Source organism: Zonotrichia leucophrys, chromosome Z (assembly GCF_028769735.1).
Source record: "Zonotrichia leucophrys gambelii isolate GWCS_2022_RI chromosome Z, RI_Zleu_2.0, whole genome shotgun sequence".
Taxonomy (NCBI): Eukaryota; Metazoa; Chordata; class Aves; order Passeriformes; family Passerellidae; genus Zonotrichia; species Zonotrichia leucophrys.
Genome location: NC_088200.1, coordinates 54,631,164 through 54,645,021, shown reverse-complemented (window position 1 = coordinate 54,645,021; position 13,858 = coordinate 54,631,164). Strand labels below are relative to the sequence as shown.

General features: G+C 34.0%; 1 protein-coding gene across 1 annotated transcript in view; it reads left to right on the top strand.

Annotated features, from left to right (window-relative positions):
• The window catches only part of ADAMTS19 (ADAM metallopeptidase with thrombospondin type 1 motif 19), a 130,897-nt gene that overhangs the window by 64,121 nt on the left and 52,918 nt on the right, over positions 1–13,858 (top strand). Inside the window, exon 8 of the mRNA XM_064735615.1 lies at positions 3,538–3,643. Within this exon, the coding sequence (XP_064591685.1) occupies positions 3,538–3,643 (106 nt within the window). The remainder of the gene's footprint in view (positions 1–3,537; positions 3,644–13,858) is intronic.

Here is a 13,858-nt window from a genome sequence, read left to right as displayed (position 1 = left end):
TGCGCTTCCTCTCAGGCACAAAGCTACAGCTTTACTCTTCTAATTGATGTGACATGTATTTTCTTCTGAAGTAACTTGAGGAAAAGTTATCCACAGAGAGAAGTAATTTGAATATATTACATTTGATTCATGTATTCAGTCAAGTTTTTTTTCTTGTTGTTGTTTTAAACCATAGCTTTTTATAGATAAATAATCAGATCCTTCCTTATATTGTCAGTGAGATAAAGTTACTGATTTCTAGCTAATACTTTTCAGATACTAAGTGTTTTAATTTGAAACAGTGTGTTGAGGCTAATGGGTTTCACTAGGAAAATCTTAGTCATAACAAGGGAGCAATTGTTCATTGACCTGTTATTGTTTTGTTTTGGGTTTTTTTTAATATGTGGATTTAACCTTGGAGCAGTTCCAGCTGTATTAATAAACCTCAGGAAGCTTCACTCAATGTAAATATATTATAAAAAATTCGGTCTCTTACCTAATACATAGACAACTAAGCAAGAGCAGCTGCTTACTGAAGTCAGTTTCTTTTTCACTACATGTGAAATTCATAATCAAAAACAAGACATGAAACTAGTTCACAGCTAGTAGTTGGCTGATATACACTCAGTAGTTGCTATTGAATCTGGCTTGCACTTAGGAGGTTGAATTTAGTTAATAGGGGAGAAGTCATAAAGCATTAATTGCTTTTGATGCTTTCAGACATTTCTAGAATCAGCAATCTAATTTAATCTCAATGAAATTTAAATATTATGTTTTGTCTGCCAAACTTATAAAATTCAAACATAATCAATTTTCTTCAAAGAATTCCAAGTATAAAAACATTTTTGGTCATATGTGAGGATATATATGAGCATTACTTGAGTATTATTTTGAATATTATATGATCAATATATGAGTATTATTGAAAATTCTTAATAATGCTGACTACTTCTTTTGCAGAATAGGTATGTAATGGAAACATTTGTAATTCTTTGCGAATAAATGGAGGGGGCAGTCAGAATAGTGGACAGCAACTGGTAGTACTCATGTTGCTGTATGGAAAACCTGCCAGTTTAGAGGTTTAGAGGGACACAAGTATAAATTGCTGCATGACATTGATACTTAATGGTTTGGTTTTGGTTTTTTTTAGTGTGGTTTTTTGTTTGTTTGTTTTCTCATTTCAGAGGTTAGAAGAAGGTTAGGGGATTCCTTTTCCCTTGAGAAAGCTAGAGATTATCCTACAGTTTTCTGTTAGTACTGAGCATCATCAGGAAGAGGGAGGTTTGGGAATTATCTTTCTGTAGATCCCAGCAATTAAGTTTTATCCAAGTGAGAATAGCCATCAACACTGTCATGACTGATCTCCGGATGGCAACTAAACACCACAGAGCTGCTTGCTCTTTCCCCACACAGTGAAGTGGGAAGAGAGAATTGCAAGGGTAAGAGTGAAAAAAGCAATGGGTTCAGATAAAAATAGTTTCCTAATTGAAATAAAAATAACAGTAAGAATGATAGCAATAATGAGAAGGAAAATAACAGAGATAAGTAAATGCCAAGCAAGATGATGATGCTGAAAACAACTGCTTACCACCAACCAACCGAAGGCTGGACAGTCCCTGAGCCTCAGCCCCTTGGCAGCTTCCTGCCTCCTCTTTCTGCTGAGCACAGCCCTACAGGGTGTGGGATATCCTGCTCAGCTGGGGCCATCTGTGCTGCCTGTGCCCCCTGCCAGTGTCTGCCCAAGTGGTGCGAGGAGGAGGAGGAGGAGGAGGAGAGGCCTTCAATCTGTGTAAGCTGCTCAGCAACAAGTAGTACCTCCCTGTGTTACCCTCACTTTTCTAACACAAACCCAAAACATAGGTCCTTAATTACTGTGTAATTAACTGTATCACAGCCAAAACCAGCAAGAAAAGTGTTTCTGAATGTTTTGCCTTATAATAAAGGATCACTCCCGGTACTTCAAAATGCAGTACTGGGTTTTGTCTATGGCAAGAGTGATTTTTCTATTTTATTGGACCAATTGTTAAGTTCACTGATGATGCCAATTTTTTAAGTTCACTGATCAGGACCCTGATTGCTTCTTCTGGTACTGTTACCAGCTGTACTACTTCAAGCTTCAGCATTAAAAGTCTTTCTGTCTTTTTCAGTTTGGTGACCAAATTGTAAAAGAGGATGCATATATTTGTGGAACTAAAAGGCACAAAATTTTAGAAATATTCTTGGTTATAGTTCAGTCATTGCAACAAAACGTTTTTGAAATAAAACATTGCATTTCAGAGCATTTCTTTTCTGTTTTTTATTGAAGTTAGTATGAGTGATATCTATGTTTAGCATGAGGTCTCATTTGAAAGACTACATTTTTTTTTTTCCTGATGAGATTTTGCTTTTTCTTTCATATCCAGATGGCTATTCCCTATTTTGGAAACAAATAGTAAAAGTCTAAATACTCTGCCTTATTCAAATTTTATTTGTCATTGTTTTGTTCAGTCCTGGACACCATTTTTTGTCAAAAGTTCTGTGTCCAAAAGCTTTCAGCCAGTTCTTTTGAGGGCAATACTCAAGAGTTGGCAGAATAGTGATGGGCTTACTACTACTTGTGGGTGTAGTGTTGTGCTCACAGACTGACAGATATTTGGACTGTGAGAAGAAAGGCTTATCTTATTAAATTGGAATGATAATTATGACTGAATTTCAAATACTGTCAAACATTTCAAACTTGACCTTTACATGCAAATAATCCAGCAAACATGCTGAACTGGAGGGCACCATTCCATTGAAAGGAAGTTCCTGGGAAGAAGGCCAAACGCTTGAAACAGTGTTTTGATTGCTTACACCAGATTTTCGAACAAGGAACGACGACAATCATCCCCACTAAATGTGTTTGTGGTCTGAAAAATTTACCATTACCCAAATTAAATTTCATGTTCCTCAAGCTTTTACAGTTACAGACACTCCACTTTTAAGAAGCTGAGCTTGAACTCAAACCCCTACCATTAAAGCTTCAATGCGTTTTTTGAAAACTAAGGTATTATGTAGTAAAGGCATCATAGCTTCTATACTAAATATGTTTGACAGGCTGCAGTCTCCTATGAACTCTTCTGGGACATCTGACTCTTCTAAATGTTTTTAAAACCACTAACATGCTGAACGCTTTATGAATAATTAGTAGTGATAAATGTAGAGGGACAACTCTGTGCACTCGATTCTTCTGTCAGAGGAAATACCTGTTCAAACTTGTGTCCTATTGCTGTAGACATTTATTTTCCTTTACAGAAGTATTGACATTCATACGTGTGTTCTATCACATCTCATTAAGGTACCGAGCAATGCTTTTAAAGGATGCATTTTCTGTACATTGCAGTCCATGTAATCATTACTGTGAGGTAATATTACCACTGGCTGCAAATTGAGTAAGTAAACCTTTGTCAGGTACCTGTTTATATACTTGGATGGTTCTGACCACAGCAAGGTTTCAGTCTTGTTTGGGTCTAATTAAGCTGTAATATATAAAATTAGTAATAACACAAAATAATTGACTATGGTGGTTGTGTTTCCTAGGTATAGCATACCTGAGTGGAATGTGCAGTGAAAAACGAAAATGTATTATTGCAGAGGACAATGGTCTGAATCTGGCTTTTACAATTGCCCATGAAATGGGTCACAAGTAAGTATGTGAATGTTAAAGCCTTTTATTCACTTGCATGTAATACTACTGCGATTTGACTAATTTGATTGTGTACTTCAGTTTTTCCTTTCTTTCTCTAAGGAGGGGATTTAAATGAAAAATTCAGAAAATAGTGTTTCTGTTAATAATAATATTAATAATATGTATCAATATATGGTATGTAGCTTAACAAATTGTTTATGACTTGAAGTAATACAAAAATCTTTATAGCTACAAAATAAATAAATTAACTGGAAAGACTGCTATTGTCTGGGGAAAATCAGGTGCCTCAAGATGTTTGTTCTGTGCTGACTGTGGTATTGTGTAACAGGTCCAACTCTAACAATTGTTGCCAGCAAGCATTTTAATGAGATCATAAGTTGGAAGAGCCCTTATTTAATTTGGCTTTCTCAGGATAGATCCTATTATAGTGTAGAACAGTCATTGGTCATTGCAACATTAATGTTTTTCATCTTAGAAGAAGAAAAGGATGGCAAAATAAAGGTGAAGCTAGTTGTCCTTCACAGCTGGGCTGGATGCTTTTACTCATTCAGTGTCAAATATTTTAGCCCAAAGTGAAAAATTAATATTTTGCAATAATAAAATCTGTTAATAAGATTTCAACTTCATTCTTGACTTCACTACTTGAAAAAAAAAAGGAAATCGAAAATGTCTTAATTTAAACTGAAATAAAAAGGGAGTATGTATTATTCTATCATTTTTTTATGCAGTGTCTGTGCCAGGTATTTGTGTATTTGTATTATAATGTCAGTTTCAGAGTGACAACAGAGAGGGATATTTTGCTAGGTGTGTGGTTAGGTATCTTAGGACAAATACTTTGAATTGAAAGTGACTTGGTTTAAATTTGGTCAAGTTTCCTGAGAATGGAGATCCTAACATCTAATATTGAAAAATGAAGTTAATTATAAGAAGAAACTGGAAATTAAAATATTTGTATTGATTTTTTTCTGGATGCAAAATAAGCAAATACAGAGCAATTATTTAAAGATTGACAGAAGTATAAGTTGCTGTATGAAATTGATATTTTATGGTTTTTTCTTTTTTTTTTTTTTGTATCTTCATAACTGCGGAAAAAAATCTCCTGGTTAATATAAGCCAGCCTGCTTGCATGATAGTTGTGATAAGGAAAGACCTAAAAAGAAATATGTATTTGTGTTTTGTAGCTAAACATCATGCTATTTCTATTTTTTGCTGTAGTGTTTGCTGGTATTGGAAGAGGGAATGGGTAGAAGAAGATTTATTTTCTGTAAACTTATTCTGATGGCAATAAACCAAAAATAAGGGGAATGAAACAATCACTGATTATGATCTGCAGATAAGTTCACTGGTAGAGTAAATTAGATAATTGTTTACTGCAAGTATGATAATAACAGATATACTGCTTTATGACCAACACAATAAAAGTGTTTTTAGAGTATAAAAGCCTCTGCTGAAAAATTACTGTATTTGCAAAAAGAGACATCTCAATCAACAAAAAGTACAACATCATATGCTCACTGAAAAATGATGATAGGTAATGTTCTTGCAAAGCCACGGGTGGTGTGTTGGTTGTGCAACAGCAAATATCCGAATGTGGGATATGGATCTTAAGAAGTTTATATGCTTACATACTGGTAAGGTTTTGTCTTGCAGAAGACAATCAAACCTATCTTTGACTTCCTAAGGTCTTCTAGATGGCAATCTGTACATAAAACAAGGTAGACAGAAAAGCTCACTGTTGCTGCTAGCAGTTCTTCCAAGACTGCAGCACAGGTCAGACTCTGTAACCTATCTTACATTTTTTGTGAACTTGGAATATCCTCATGGATTTGCATTGCAGTTGAACTGTGAAACAGAAGGAATTTACACGGTCTTCCTACAGGAACATAAAACTTATATTGCTGATATATAAATCCCAGGGAAAAAAAAATGCTACAAAGCTACATATGAAATTTTAGAGCTTTCAAATCCTTTCATACTAATTCAAATGAATGTGGTAAAACAAATCATGCTGGTATCCCAGCCATCATATTCTCACTGGTAATGATAGTAATGGCATTTGGGTGTTGTTGGAGATATCCTCACAATTCTCTGTGGGTGATGTAATAGATATTTTTAGAAAATGGAAATAAAGAATAAAAAAAAATCTTGTGTTAATATAAAAGACAAGATGTTGATTGAACCAGACATTTCTTCAAGACATCCAAACTAATGAAGGTTTATAACAGACCACATAGTGTATAGAAAAAAAAAATAAAAGAAAAAAAAAGAGCACCCCCCAGTGCCAAAGAAAAAGAGGTGTAGAGGAAAGATTCCTGCTTCATGATGGATTCAGAGTCCTTAGCTGTCACAATCTGAAACACAGCAGTCTTGCACCAAGGAGTGTAGGGTGACATTTTAGAGAGATTTGTTTTTCTCTGCATGGGTGTCTCTGCCAGCCAGGCCCTGGCAATTGCAATGAAGATGCTAGAAGTAGTTGAAGCTTTGTGAAGAGAAAATATAAAAATGTTTGAAGACAAAGATTTGAATGTAGATCCTATTGGAAAGGACTTGAGCAGCTTCAAATATATCTAGAGTATCTCTTGCAGAGATTTGCTTGTTCTTAACTGCCTCAGCAGCAGAGATTAAATGCTCACCATACAGACTAGTCATAAATGGTTCCCACAATATATCATCTTTTCTAGAAAATTTTCACTAACTTTTTCTGAATCTTGAGGTCATTTAACCTACTACCTTGGCTTTTTTGTATGTAATATCTTTAGCCATTCTAGTTGCTCTTGTGAAGACTCTAGTTCAGCAATGGAGAACCAAAAGCTTTCTCAAAGACTTTCCTTCTTGAAGGATAAAGGAGAAACAGTTTTTTTCCGTTCTGTACAACAGATATTCTTGCTCATAAGTTATTGTACAAATAGATTCAAAACTTAAGCAATATAAATGCTGTTGATTTTCATTTTCTGAGAGCACATACAAACAAAGACATTATCAGTTGTCATTGTATTGACGAATATAAAGTTCTAATGTGTTCCTTTCATTGAACAAATTTTTCCTGATATCCAAACAGAATGTCCCCTGGCACAGCTTGAGGCCATGTCCTCTTGTCCTGTAGCCTGTTGTATGAAAGAAGACATCCTTATATTAAATACATTCTGATACATGGATGTTTATTAAGCGTTGTGTTTTTGATTTATTTTTGTTTTTCCAATTGGAAGAGAAATATTCTCAATGAAATACAATGGCAGACTAAACCTTACTTTGCAATGTGAAATGTCTTTGTTCTAGCCTTGTGTATCTGGATGTAGAGATTTTAATGACATTGAGAAATTATGTAAGTCAACAGTTGATTTTTGAATTGTGTGTAATTGGTCAATTAAAAATTGTATCACATTAATGGACTGTTTTATTAAACATACTCTAATTATTAAAATAAATTTACTAAGCAATTAGGTAATTACGTAATGAGGTCACATTACAAAGTAAAAACTAATAACAGTTAATTAAAAGACATTGTGTGGAGGACAGAGATAAGAGTGACAATTGCTGGTGTTGAGGTTAACAAGCTACATGTGATTTTACTTGAAAGATGGCCTTCTAAGGGCTAGGATTCCATATGAAGGAGGGAGAAATACAGAACGGATGTAAATTTCTGCATCTCAAAATATGTTAATTTACAATTATTAAGTGCTCTAAGTGTAGTTTAGAAGTTGTTTTAGCCACTTAAAAGAGAAACTGGTGTAATTCTTCAGAATTAATTTTATACCTCTGCATTCTTTTTCTGACAAACATTTTTTGAATATGAGAGGTAACTGTTACTAAAATTCAGGATATTCTGCCACATATTTTTTAGTGATGAACAGGGAGTCTGTGGAATTTCTGAATCACTTATTTAGTAGTTAATAAGCAGAAAGCATATATTCTTTGTGAATATATTAAAAAGTTGTATGAAATCCTCACTCACTTTATCAAGGGTCCCACAGTGTTGGTGGAGACTGTGCTGATAAGCTGTCCCCAAATAATCTTGCTTCTGTCTCTCTCCCATACAACACCATGGGCTATTAGGGTATTGGATAGAATACCCAGGGAAAATTCTTGTCATTGTGGCTTTATTCCAACTGCAAAGTCTTTCATTTCCCTCTAGTTGTTTCTTTCTTAATTTTTTCTGTTCTTTTTGGCTAATGGTCTAAAGCTGGGTTTTCCAGACCAAGAAGGAAATATCCAAGAGATAAGGATATTAATTTATCTATGGGTACTATCAGAGATGTTGAACTTTAACTGTTTTGGCTGGTTTTTGTCACCACTGAGTTTTCTGTTCAAATCAAAGTCAACTGAAGTGTAGAGACAGGAGCCTAACTTTGAGTAAAATAGTTTGAAAAGTACAGCTACTGTTTGGAAAATTGAGCTTTGTAGTGATTTTTAAAATACATGCGCAACAGTTATAGGCAATCATCTTTCCCATACACGTATTTGTGTAATTACAGGTTTACACAGAAATTGTAACAATTCCCTTCTTTTTGTGCATAGCTGCATACAATGTGGACATGCCTGGAGAAAAGGAGGCTCTGGGGGAAGCCCATGGCACCTTTCAGACCTAAAGGAGATTTGCAATAGAGCCTGGAGAGCCTTTTACAAAGGCACATGGTATCAGGACAAGGGGGAATGGCTTTAAACTGAATGAGAGTAGGTTTGGATTAGATATTAGGATTTTTTGCTGTGAGGGTGGTGAGGCATTGAACAGGTTGTCCATAGCGATTGTGCACTCCCCATGTTGAGTTGATCAATACCAGGCAGGGTGGAATTTTGACCACAACCTGGTCTAGTGGAAGTTGCCCTGTCTGTGGCAGTGGGTTTGGAACTAGATGATCTTAAATGTCCCTTCCAACCCAAACCATTATATGATTCTATGGTTCTCTTATTTTTATATTATTTTTGTATTTTTTACTGTCTGTGAAATTTTCTATCCTCCTTGTTTAAAAATTGGAAACTTTATAGGGATATTTATCTATAAAGCATAGTACTTGTTTAATAAGAAACTGCTTTTTTAAAATTACTCTTTAAAAGAAAGGCAATGTGCTTTCCTTTTTCCTTGAAACTTATTTAGTTGATAAAAATTAACAGGAGACTTTAGCTTTGTATTGCATTTCAGCATTACATATTCTCTATTTCAAACATGATTTGTACAAAACCACCCTAGTAGTTTCATAGTTTTTTTTTTCCCGATAGGTCAGGAAAAGTATCCATAAGATAACTATTCTAAACTCTTGCAGTTAAACTAACACTGCATTGAATGGTCTTGAAAGGATTTTCTTTTCTTTTTTTTAAACTACTTTAATGAAGTTAGAAGTATATATATATATTAGATGTTCAACTATGCAAGTCCTTGAGATTACCTTACATTCATTTTCATGCTTTAAGTTGGGTAAGTTCTTTAAAAATTGATAGTCTCTTTTTTGCCTGCATCCACATCAAAGTAGACATCTTTGTTCCACAGTCATATACTTTTGCTGACTTAAATCAGCTTAGGATCTTACTGGGCACATGGGTGTATATTTCCCAACTTCAGTGGCCTGAAAATTGTACAACAAAACACATTTAAGATTACAGATGACAGAAAATAATGAAGTCTGTTAACATACTTCACATTTATGTTTACTTGTACTCAAAATGTTTCTGGTATTAAAAACCATGAAAAAAATTAGTTTTGTTGGTCCAGTTCTAATCACATTCATGCATCACATCACTGCAATACCAGGCAGAAATAAAGCATCTCTAACCTTTTGCTAGTAGCAAGACAGTTGAAGAAACAGCTCAGGAAGAAAGGAAGCACAGAGACAGGGAAGAGGCACTGCATCAGCATTTTAGTAACATGAAAAGATACGATTTTTTTACATGAAATTAAGATTATTCAACTCTCTCTCTAGAAGGTGTTAAGGGTTGTGTTTCTGCCAGGCTATACTGTTCCTGGATGGATTTATCTTAAATTTTCCTTAGGATAACATTTGCAAAAGAAACAATTAGTAACTGAAAAACATCCTACAGGATGCAAAAGCTTAATTGATAGTCTGATACATTTAAAATACATGTGAAAAAATTGGCAAAAGATCATAACAATGTCAATGTATTTGTTAATACAAAATCTGTTTTTTAATAGCTCTTCACTGATTTTGTGATAGCTCAACAATGTGGCATGCGTGTCATATTTACCAGAAGCCAATACTTATTCTGTATTATATAATTTCTGTAAAAAATTAAAAAATACCTTCAGGAAGAGTAATGTATATTTTAATGTTATGATGCTAAATATACCTGTTGCAGCAAACCTTTAAATTATTTGTATACTTCAGTCAAAGGACTGTGGCTCAGTAGTTTGTCTAGATCCAGCAGCAGGAAGCATGGTGGTGGAAGTACTGGAGTTAGAGAAGAAAGCTGTTCTGCAAAAGCTGCCAAGTCAGCTAGACAGCAGCGTCCAGCATATGTTAAAATCCCTATACTAATGTACATGTTTTACTTTTACCCAGTTGTTTTAAGACTGAAAATGCAATCCTAATTTCCAGCATTGTGGAGAATGAGCAATGATTTACAAAAGGGAAATAACAGTTGCATAGAGTTATTTATTTTTTATTTTTTCTGATCATATAATTTTTAACAAGAAGATGGAGATTTCCTTGTTTGGTAGATTTTTCTTTGAATATAAATTCTTTCCAAAAGAAATCATGTTTTACCTTTTACTATCATGATTTTTCTGTAGCTGGTCAACCGCCTTCCACTTTTAGCAAAATAATTAATTTACTGGTTGAAAGATTTCTTACTCCATTTATTCAATCATCTGAGAAGCCCTCATTTGTTTTAAAGGACATATAAAAATCATACAGCACTTAATACTTCAGTAACTAGGACATGAAAATAACCAACAAGCTAACATATAACAGCTTATAAAATCCTTCTACTAGTCTGGTCTTTTTTATATATATTTCTTTATAAAGATAGCAGTGTGATAAATCATTTTGTTGAAAAAGTGCAAAAAAAGTACTGAGAAGTTAATGTAGCTGCTGTCGTTCTGTCTGTGATAATCACATAATTATATTCACTTATCAAATACATCCTCATGATACTGCAGAATTGGCGATCAGACAAACTGGTGTGAAAATCATTGTGCTATAAAACTGCATATAAGCTGTTAAGCTTCTAGTAATTTTCAGTCTTTCCTGAGCTCATACTAGTAGTATTATACTTGATATGCAGTTCACACTCATCGTTCTTTTGTTCTATATATCACTTGGAATAAATAGGTCCTTTATTTGGGAATCTATTTATCATGTTGAACATTGTATTTATTGTACTGAACGCTGCTGGTTCCTTGATCCAACACTTGCTCTTGCACTTTCTTTAATCTACCTCTTATTCCTAGTCTGTCTCACTGCTAATGACTATGAAAATCTGAGCTTTAGTTGTTCTCTTTAATTTTTTTTAATTTCTCAGTTTTTGTTTACAGATAAGCTTAAAGTAATTCTCCACATCTATCTGAACTAAACCAATTAATTGTTCATATAATAACTTTTTGATACTATTTAATCTTTGTCCCTTCTCTGCCTGTTTCTGGTCTAACAACATCGTTGTTTTTCAGGTGCGCTATTTGCATTTTAAGTGTGATAGAGTGGTGACAACAATCATCTACCATTTGCAAAGCACAAACAAAATAATGAATAAATAATAAAAAAGCTTTTATCTGGAAGCATGTGGGGTCACTGAGCAAATGCATATTGTCATGAAAGTAGCACATGTCAAAGAATTTTGATGTCCTATTGTGAGAAGTAATTTAAAATAGCAGTGCAGACCTAATTATTTCAAGGTGTGTGCATAACCTTATGTAGCGTATTTAAATATAGAATAATGTCTGAGGATCCTCTTTTGAGGCTTAAAAGAGCTTTGATTTTGTAATACTCTACTATAATTAGGTGAAGTAAAATAGTACTACTTAGTGCTTGTTCAGTATGTTGACACTGGAATGCATTTTGAATGCAAGAATATAAGCTGTTCTCTAAAGTGACAGGAGAGATGCTGTTGCCTTTTTTATTCCAGCTGTACATGTATAATTGCAGCCGTAGTTAATTGTAAAAGAATTGCCTTTTTACTGAAATTTTGAGCTAATATTTTTCTTCTACTTTCAGTGGCCTGAGTTATTAATTCTAAATACGCAGAATTTAGTGATGTTGTTTCTTTGTATTATTTCTACTTGCATATTAAAGATTTAGCAAAAATGATCCCACTTTTGTATGTGGTATCACATAAAAACTCCTTTAAAAAGTTTTAGAGGATTTTTAGAGAAAAACTTTTTTTTCAGTCGACTTGAATTATCTGTTAGTGGAGTTTATTGGACTAAGTCTGTTTGTCAAAATATTTTAAAACTGAGATTATTAAAATATAGTTAATTTGCATAGTGTGAATTTAAATATTGCTAATATTTTATTTAGGGAAGGCATTTTATCGAATACTTCCTACTTGCATATTTTATCTGCTCTATGTAGCCTTTAACCAGAATGGGTAAAGCATTTTATGCAACACAGAAAAAATACCATTTCTTTTCTTAAAAATATAATTTATTTCTGTATATAGACATGTAGTACTACTTATTAAAGTACAGCACTGTCTTCTTTGTTAATTGTGTTTTTTCAGGCTATTACAGAGTTATTTTATAATCCCAAACTCCTTTGTTGTCCTCCCACGTGCACATAGTGTTGCTTTACTCCTGTATGAGGTTGGATGATCACAGCTGTGGGAGAGGGCAGAGGGAGCACTGTGCTCAGTGCTGCCGTGATGCACGCATTCTGTAGGAAGAGACGGAGCAGCACCTTACACAGATGCGGTTTATGTGGTGCCTTTGTATCAGTGAAAGGATGTAGTTATGTCTTCCATGTGTAGCAAGAGGGGCTAGAAAATATCATGACCACCATTGCAAGCTGAGTAACATTATGTCCTTGATTGTTAATGGAGGAGTAGGTATACATGCTTACACCAATTACTCTCGTGTTGAAAAAGAAGCAATGACTGTTCAGCTTCTTTTTTTCACCACAAACAATGTGATGTGCGGAATGAAATCAGAAGTCAGTTCTGCTGCACACTGACTTTTATGTGGTCTTCTAATTGATACAAGGTCAGATAAAAATGTGCAGCCGTTAATGTGCTACAGAAGGAATCAAAAACACTTACTGAAGAAAACTGCTGCTTATTTAGCTTACTTCTGAGATATTGTCCTGAAATTTAGTTAATTGATGTTAACTTATAATGTGTATTTGTCTTTTGAATAGGCATTTTTGAATGCCTATTCATTCAGGTAGGCAAAGGATTCAGTACTGGTGTTTCTTGTTTTCTGGATTTTTTACATGTACTTAATTTGGATGGGGAAGAGAATTGAGGGATGAATTCCATTGGATTAGTACAGATATTTTGAACTACAATTGAATGTCAAAGCAGGATAGAAGTGTTACGAAAGTGTGGACAGCTGAAGTACTGGAAGATTATTGGAATTAGGTTTTTTATTAGTGCTTAATATAGGTAATTTTCACAGCTGTTATAATTACAACAGTTTTAACCACTTCATGTTTTAAAATACAATGTTTTCCTGGGAATTCTTGTGCTAATAAACTTCATAAAATGCTTCTGTGATAGTAGATTGAATAAAGGGGAGTGCGCTTATATATTTTTGTAATGGTGGCTTGTGTTTTTTGAAATAATCAAGATAATGGTCCAGCTCAGCACAAATTTCTTTGGCTGACTATACAGAATATTTTGTGACAAAGTCAATCTTCAAGAGTTGTTTTTCGGAGTGAAGGGCATTAATCATAATTAGAAATTACAGGAGTTTTGTAATTTTCACCTTAAAAGTATTTTAAATAACATATAAATGTGTTAATTCCACTCTGCATAAATTGGAGCCATGAATTTTAATACATTTGGTCAAGATTTTGTGTTGTAAATGTTTTAGTTAAAATCCTACAGTGTATATGATGCTGACAAATGAGTATTTTAAAATTACTACTTTTGCATTAAGGAAGCATAAAACTCAAAGAGCTATGAGCAAAATTTTTTCTTATGTAGTCCACTAGGTTACATATCCCCAGCTTTCCTGTGTCTTCCTGCACAGTTCTAATGGGTGTAAATAATTCTGGAGATAGACACGTCTCGAATTCTGCATGTGAGGCATGCAATAAGAATGTAAGGCAA